An 8,731-nucleotide genomic window follows, 5' to 3' on the forward strand; every position below is an offset into this window, starting at 1 on the left:
ATTGATGTCAAAGGACTGATGTCAATTTGATTTACGTTTTTTGACCAAATTTTGATAACAATTTGATATCGGTGTTTGATGTCAAATTGATGTTTAATTGACATCTTTTGCCCACTGGGAAAGCACGTGCGTCCTCCTGCAGATAGGCCGGGATTTCCGTAGCAAGGTCTTCACAAAGGGGGGAAATTCCACACAGCGTTCAGCTCCGGATTTCCCCATCTCACCCAGTTCAGCGGGCGCTATGCATGATGGGACACTGCGATCCATGACTTTTGACGCAGGAAAACAAAAGCTATTTCCAGTTAGCTTTCTTTTCGCATTTCACATTAATTGGGGTGTGGAAACCCAGGAGGAAGATGGAGGTTGATCTCGCGCTCTGAGTTTTAAACCCTGAATGAAGTAGGGGTATTTCTTGAGCTCATGCATGGACCAATCACCTCATGAGCTGATTGGTCCATGCATGAGCTGACCGTCCCTTTTGGCTGGAATTTTCATGAAGTTTGCAGAGCATCTTTTGTTCTCTTCGTGCAAAGGAAAGGGGAATGGTTTGAAATGGTGCATCCAATTGATTCGGGCTCCATTGTGGCAATACATCCCAACAATTGCATTCACAAATCACTTGCACATTCTCTGAAGATCTGCTCTGTTGGTACAAATACCTTTTGCAAGCGTTTTAGGTAGAGACAGACCTATACATCAGCATTTTTCTTCTTGTTTTCAATATTGGCCTATACGCACATGTTAAGGCTGCATTCTGCAACCATGCCTTCAAGTCAAGAGGGGCACATGCATTGCCATTCCCTCCATTAGCTAGCTATCAATCATCTTTAGAGTGATTGGTAAATAAAAGTTTACATTTAGACTTATGGAACATTGTTTATGTCCTTCTTATCATCTAAGTGTTGGAACAAAAATCTATATATGCTGCAAAACTTAAGCCAAAGATATCGGCAGCACATTTCAGGGATCTGTTAGACTGATGGCAAAATAGTCAGTATGGACACTTGCAGTTGAACAGTCTCATTGTCTAATATGTCATTGGTTTCAATAGGTAAGTGGTTGTGCTGTAAATGCTAGCTTTCTTGGTTGAATCCCTGCTTTTTTGTCTCTGTCATTTTGTCCTTGAGGACCTCAGCCATTTTTCCTGCTGTTGGAGGAGGGATGGCAAACAATATCACCTCCGCCAGTCTTCAGAGCAGTTCTGCCTACAAGATTGAGAGTCTTTGCACTTGATAAAATGCTATACTATTTACTTTACAATAAAAAGTAGGTCAATGTCTTCGGAAAAAGTATTCAACTTTGCAGTCGAGTTAAATAAAAGAGATTGATGTGATTCACTCAGCCTCGACTTTATCCTCTTTGCAAATGTGAGAGACGACAGATCACAACAGACAGTTAGATGTTCTGCCTGCACTGACCAGACAAGTTTCTCACTAACTTAAATTCTGCAAAGGCGTGTAAGGAAGGGTTTTTTGCAAGTTTCAATTATCTATGTGTAAAATTTAATCTTACCAACTCAGACCACTTTAGGTATTTACAGATTCACCACTTTAGTTCTACCAACACACCAGAAATTCCGAATTAAACCAGAGCCTAATGTTTTGGATGATGTTTGCACTCTCTCAATTCAATTAAATTCAGTTTATTTATATAGCGCCAATTTACAACACAAGTCATCTAAGGCACTTTACAGTTCAACCAGATCATGCAGTCAAATTGATTCAAAGTTTTCTATCTAAGGAAAACCAGTTGATTGCAATGACTCATTGACTCTCTCCTGATCTAAACGGCCTTATTTCTAGAATTCACTCCATAAATACCTTACAAGGGGAGAATATTTATGTTAAGGTGAAAGTTAAGTGGGATAATGAAATGGGAGAGGTAATTCCAGATAGCATATGGGAGGAGGTTGTGCGTAGGGTGAATGGGACTACATCCTACATCGCGTTTAGCCTTAATTCAGTTTAAAATCGTACACAGGATGCATTATTCTAAAGGTAGACTGGCAAAAATATTTGAGAATGTGGATGAAAATTTTAATAGATGTCTTACTGCCCCTGGAACTATAACACATATGTTTTGGTCATGCCCATCCTTGAACTCATTTTGGTTTGGAGTGTATAAAACAATTTCTGAAATCATAGGAATAGAATTTCAGCCCAATATGTACACCTCAACTTTTGGAACAGTACCACTTGATAGTATGGGTATCTCTAGCTTCAAAGATATAATATCCTTTTTAACTTTGATAGCTAGAAGACAAATTCTGTTTGGGGGTTTACAGCACCAGTGGCTAATGTTTTTTGGACAGTAGGCTGACGGGAAAGGTGGTATGAGAGAGGGAGAGAGACATGCGGCAAAGGACCACAGGCTGGATTCTAGCCCGGGTCTGCCGCATTGAGGACTAAGTCCTCCAAACATGGGTCGTGTGCGCTAACAGCTATTCCACCAAAGCACGCCCGATTTTTTACTTTTATATTAAATCATGAACTTTTCAGGAAAATCTATGAAACTGTGAGAAAATAAACAAAGATCCTATTCAGTAGTTTGAACTTGTCCATTTTCTGTCTCCTTTCAGTTCGGCAGACCTGTACGTCAGGGATCACTTTCACCCCTCCATGGCTAAAAACAACAGACTGAGGCCTGTTCGCATCAAAGCAAACAGTCAATATGCGCTGGCTGCCACAGATCAGGACACTTTAAAATATTGTTTTCTCTCAGAAGATAGAAAGTCCTTCTTGCCCCCTACTAGAGCTGCCCTGGAAAAACACAACGTGGTGGTGACTACAACAACCATGGCAGGACAGTTTCATGACCTGAAACTCCCAGACGGATTCTTCACCCATATCCTGATTGATGAAGCCTCTCAGATGCTGGAATGTGAAGCCTTGTTGGCTCTTAGTCTTGCAGGGCCGACCACCAGGGTTGTTCTGGCTGGAGATCACATGCAGATGGGACCCCAGCTCTTCTCTGTGGATGACCACCGTCGTTCAGACCACACACTCCTCACTCGTTTGTTCCACTACTATCAAGGCCAGAGGTGTGATGCCGCCCTGAACAGCAGGATCATTTTTAATCAGAACTATCGGTCAACTAAAGAGATTGTGGAGTTTGTCTCCACCCACTTTTATGTTGGTAAGAATGATGTAATTGAAGCTTCAGGAGACGTTCCAGCTCCTCCAGATGGTCATGCTCTCCGTTTTCACCATGTTCGGGGAGAATGTCACTTGGACACCATGTCCATGACTTGGTACAACAAGCAAGAGTCTTTGAAAGTTGCTGAAGTTGTGAAGGACATTCTGAAAAACTGGCCACAGAACTGGGGGCCCAAGGACCTAAAGTCCATTTGTGTTCTGTCAGAAGGTGATCAGGTAAAATACTCTGATTATTTTAAAGTTTAAAGTAGTATGAAATCATATTTTGTTTGAGATTTTAGAGTTAACTTTTTACCAACCGACAGTGGATTTGTTAATGCTCAGTTTTTCTTTCTGCCAATGCTGTTGGCTCCATATAAAACCCAGTGTGAGCAAACATGGAATTCAGACATCTGCCATATATGGCAGATGTATATGTCTGCCATATATGTGATTCATATTTGGTTCCCAGAGTAAACCTTTTGGCAAAAACAGCTGAAAGTTTTATAATTTTAAATTGTCATTTTTCAACAGGTTCGACAGATCAGAGCCGTGCTTTCAAGAAAGGATTTCTCTGAAGTCAACGTTGAAACAATTTCTAACGTACAAGGTAACCTTTATCTTGTTATTGGAAATCCTGTAGGTTCCCTAAACATCAGTTGTTAGAGTGTAACTGATTTTCCCTCACTTGGGTCAATTGATCATATTTTAACAGGCAAGCAGTTCAGGGCCATAATTCTGACAGCTGTACAAACCCGCAACAGCCTTAAGGAATCCAGCCTGTCCGGACTGCCTCTCTTCAATGACGCTCGTGTCCTAAACACTGCAATGACCAGGGCTCAGTCTCAGGTGACTGTAATAGGAGATGCTGCAGCCCTCTGCTGCTTCGGGAAGTGCTCCAGATTCTGGCAAAGCTTCATTAATCACTGCATCAGCAAAAACAGTGTAGAACCCATTCATTACACCAAGGGTTTCTTTGAACAAGATGTAGGGGAAACTGCCAGGTTTCAGAGGGTGGAAGAGGTGGATGAGAGCAACACCATCTCTGACTCAATCCTGCAAGAGTTAAGAGATGAATATGAACAGATGAAGACTGAATATAGCTCGGATGAAGATAGTTTGGACGGATTTGTTGAGTTTAAGAACAAAGATTTTACCCATCAGCAGTTAGTTTCTAATAATGGAAAAAATCTGAGGGAGTTATGTGATAAACGACCAGATTTGTTCATGAAAGGAAAGTTTATTAGGAATTCTTATAAGGATGGTTACGTCATTCCTTTTCAAAAGCCTGTCAGGCATATATACATTGAGGGAAAAGCCAACATAGGGAAGGCATTCACTGGAGATGAAATTCTCTTTCAAAGACGGACTGCTGAGGGACCAGCTAGGGTGGTCGGTATCATCAAGGAAAATAAATCTGCTCGGGAACTCCTCTGCTTCCTTGAGGAAGAAGATCACAGCAAAAGACCTTCATCTAACTTAAATGAATTTGTAAAAAGGTTGATGATTCCAATCAATAGAAGTGCACCTAAAATAACCATTCTGATTAAGAAAAACAGGCGTAAGTTCCTACCAATATGGGAGCAAACCAGTGGCGCCAGGTTTATCACAAGATTTTGCCATTTCAGTGAAGTCAGGAACATGGTTTTTCAGGTGCAGGTCATCAAATGGAAAGACAACTGCTATTATCCTTTGGGAAAAGTTACAGATGTTTTCTCATATAGAGGACTCTTAGACGACCAACTTTGGCTGCTGAAAGAAGAATTAGACATTGAAACAAATATTTTGGAGCCATATGAAGATCTTCAAGATGAAGATAAAGATAGTGCAAAGAGACAGGATGAAATAAAGCTATTGACTTTCACTGTTGATCCGAAGGGAGCAAGAGATCTGGATGATGCCATCAGCATTAGGGATGATGGAAACTATTATCAGCTTGGAATCCACATTACAGATGTGGCAAGTTATGTGAGTCTAGGTAGTGAACTAGACAGAATAGTAAAAAATCGTGGTTCCTCACATTACACCGAAAAAGAAACCATTCATATGTTCCCTGAAAACCTGAGTATTAGACGTTTTAGTCTTCTGCCTGGTCAGGACCGCAGGGCCGTGTCCTTGATGTTCAAAGTTGAAAAGGAAACACACAGGATCCTCGAGGATCCAAAGTTTCAGCTTTCCCTGATAAGGTCCAATTGGCAGTTCACGTATGAAGAAGCAGAGGACATCATTACCCAAAGATACAGAGAGCCCCCAAAATTCGACACAGTGGAGGACTGTTTGACCGTGGCCTACCACTTTGCTAAAGCTCAGAAGAAGATAAGACAGGGGAATGAATGGCCATATTCTCAGTGTGATGACGACAGGTTTCCTGGGAGGCGTAAAGCCCACCAGATGATTGAAGAAATCAGTGTGTTATTTAACAGCTCTGCTGCCAAGTTTCTGTGTGATGCCGGTATGACCAGATACCACACCCCACTCCGCTGTCAGGACAGGCCAGAGCCTGAGAGGCTGGAAACATTCAGGGAGAAATGTAGGGAAGTGATACCACTGTCTTTTAGTGTGCAACAAAGACTCAACATTGAGGATCTAAACCTGCCTCAACCTGAACCAAACAGTGAGCATTTTCCCATCCTAGAATCTGTGTGGAAAGATATCCAGTCAGCTCTAAGAGAAAATGATACCGACAGACTGGTGGACCTCATAGCAGCTGATGACATTCATCCTTTGTTGCAACCTGTCATTTATGAATTTCAAAGGTGCCACAATAAAGCTTATTACATCCGCTCAAACTCCTGTCCTGAAGCAGCGATTGGACATTTTTCTCTCAATTTAAAACCGTACACACAAGCCTCCTCACCAATAAGGCGTTATGTGGATCTGGTCTTGCAAAGGCTCTTGCATTCTCTCATATGTAACGTTCCTCCGCAGTACGAACACTCTGAGATTGAAGATCTGTGTAATCAGTTTGACCCGGTTGCAAAGAAAGCTAGGCAGTTCGAGCAAAAGGCTCAGCAGGTCCACTATGCAGTGAGCACCAAACAGCAGAGTGCACCAAAGCTAGCCATCGTTGTCTCTGCAGATCCAGAGGAAGAGAGCTTCAGAGTCTCATTTCCTTTTAGCAGGCATATATTTGGGTTGCCTTTATCCATCATGTTTAGAGAGTTACAGTTAGAGGACCAACCAATCTACGACTCCAGGAGGAATACCATGACCCTAAAATGGAGTAGAAGGATATATGCAGCCAACGAACAACAGATCCACCAAGAGTTGATCAGGATGTCAGGTCGTGGTGCATCCATTAAGATTCCCCTGACAGTATGGACTGCAGTAATTGAAGCAGTTCAGTCAGAAGACTTGGATCAGGCTAAGTTCCTCCTGATGAAAGCTGAGCCGCAGGAACCAGAACCAGAAGTCTTACCTGTACCTTCATCGGCCACTTCTCTGGAGCACTATAATGAAATTCCTCTTCAACTGCAGCCAGGTGATACCATTCAGGTACAGATGACATCAGAGGAGAAAAGGGGCTCTGATTTACCCATTATACAATTGGTGCACATTAATCCAAAGTTTGAGATTTGTGTCCAGCATGTCCATGACCCCTGCTCATGCTATACCCGACCTGCCTATGTGCTATCAAAGCCTCATTATAAAGACACAAACGACTATATAGGAATCTGGAAGCCCATGTGTGAGATGGAATCTGCATCAAATGCAGTGGAGGAAAGTGACAGCATCATCATTGAGGACCTCGAGGTAAAGTTTACTCGCAGGGATGGAAATGTAATGACAGGAAAGTTCTTCTTACATCAGAAATGGATCAAAGACTGGATTATAGAGTTCTACCTTGATAAGTGCTTCCTTTGCATTCGGAAAAGAGGTCTGAAATTGCCTGAACCTCAAAATCATTCAGCACCAGTAGACCCAAAAGAGTTCACATGGGTGGCACATGGCATCACAACCAATGTAGAAGAGGGAAAAGCTGGAAGTGAAGTGGATTTTAGTGTCAGTCACCTGCCAATGGAAAAAGTTCCTGAATGTGTTTCCCAGAAAAACATTCTTTATACTGCTGAGATCATCCCAAAGCTTCTGCCTGACATGTGAGTTTAAGTTGACCTTAGTTTCTTTTTGAATATCGATGAACGTCCATGTATATGGCTAAACCTTTGCTCTCTCAGTCCAAAATCTATGTTTTTCTTTGTTTTGCCTCAGCCGGAAAGAAGCTGCTGTTGTTAGCCTGAATGGAGCATGTGACCTGGTGAAGAGGATTGCACTCGGACAAAAGATCCCTAAAAAAGGTAAAAACAGTATGGAACAAATTATGTGATTCAGGAGGCCGCTTCCTCCTGCCACTAGAGGGGGTACTGGTGTTGTATGTAAGATGTATTGTGTTCACGTACTGTTTTCACTGCTGAGCTGCGTGCTGTTCAGGCTATCTCCGTCTGCTGAAACTAGGGTTGTCAAAAGTATCGAAACTCAAAAAAGTATCGATACTGAAATGTTGTATCCGGATACAATAAAAAAAGAAAAAAAAAAAAGAAACTAGGGTTGTCAAAAGTATCGAAACTCAAAAAAGTATCGATACTGAAATGTTGTATCCGGATACAATACTCGTTTTTAAAAGTATCGATACAGTGCCGTCACCAGTGGGGGGCACTTACATTTTTATGTTATCAGATTGAGACCTTGTCCATGTTAATTTTATGCTGATTTAATTTTATGGTGTTTTTTTTTTATTAAAGATGTTGCCAAAGGTTATTGGATGTAACATAAGCTAGTTAAAGGGTAAATGTATTAGCCAAACCTGTTAATGAAAAAGTCCATTGGAGGCCATTTTATATTTCAGGTAAAAGGTATAAGAGACAATTGTGAGGTTCAGTAGAGAGAACCCGGACAGTGTAGCTGGGTGTACTTGATGTTAATTATGGTTGGTTTGGATGGGATCCTTGAACCCCAATCGGCCTCAGCAGATGGCCGCTCACACTGAGCCTGCTTCTGCTGGAGGTTTCTTCCTGTTCAAAGGGAGTTTTTCCTCTCCAGTGTTGCTACAAGCATACTTAGTGTGAGGGATTGCATCCGAGTCAATGAGTCGATACATTCAACTGGTTTATCTTAGATAGACAACGTCAAATCAATTTGACTGTATCATCTGGTGAACTGTAAAGTGCCTTGGGATGACGTGTGTTGTGAATTGGCGCTATATAAATAAACTCAATTGAATTGCTAACTTATTCGATTTTGGTCGTGGGCAAGAAACTGTCTGGATGGATTAAAGAGTGGGTAACAGTAGAGAAGCTGCAGAGATGTGTGTTAAACTAGGACTCTGCTTCCTGGTCTGCACCCTGGGTGGTCAGGGTTTTGGAGGACTAATAAATGTGGCCAGATTCCTAGAAAGAAGAGCTGCACCATCCAAAGTGGGATGGATGCCGTCTCTCCCTATCACCCCAGACTTTCCCCAAAAGGATTGCCAATTATTAACGTAGTCCACGTTGTTTTCAGGACACCACCTAGAGTCAGACATTGTTTTGGCAAACTTACACACCGAAGCAACACTAATTTTATTGACCTCTGATCGGCGTAACAGGGTGTCATTACCGCCA

The 8,731-nt window shown here is 41.9% G+C and overlaps 1 protein-coding gene across 1 annotated transcript in view; it reads left to right on the forward strand.

The window, feature by feature from the left end:
- The window catches only part of LOC107101928 (helicase with zinc finger domain 2-like), a 42,533-nt gene that overhangs the window by 16,846 nt on the left and 16,956 nt on the right, over positions 1-8,731 (forward strand). The window contains exons 6-9 of the mRNA XM_015401020.1: positions 2,579-3,371; positions 3,669-3,744; positions 3,850-7,231; positions 7,344-7,429. Coding sequence (XP_015256506.1) covers positions 2,579-3,371; positions 3,669-3,744; positions 3,850-7,231; positions 7,344-7,429 — 4,337 coding nt within the window. The remainder of the gene's footprint in view (positions 1-2,578; positions 3,372-3,668; positions 3,745-3,849; positions 7,232-7,343; positions 7,430-8,731) is intronic.

This window comes from Cyprinodon variegatus, unplaced genomic scaffold, assembly GCF_000732505.1.
Source record: "Cyprinodon variegatus isolate N-32 unplaced genomic scaffold, C_variegatus-1.0 Scaffold1173, whole genome shotgun sequence".
NCBI lineage: Eukaryota > Metazoa > Chordata > Actinopteri > Cyprinodontiformes > Cyprinodontidae > Cyprinodon > Cyprinodon variegatus.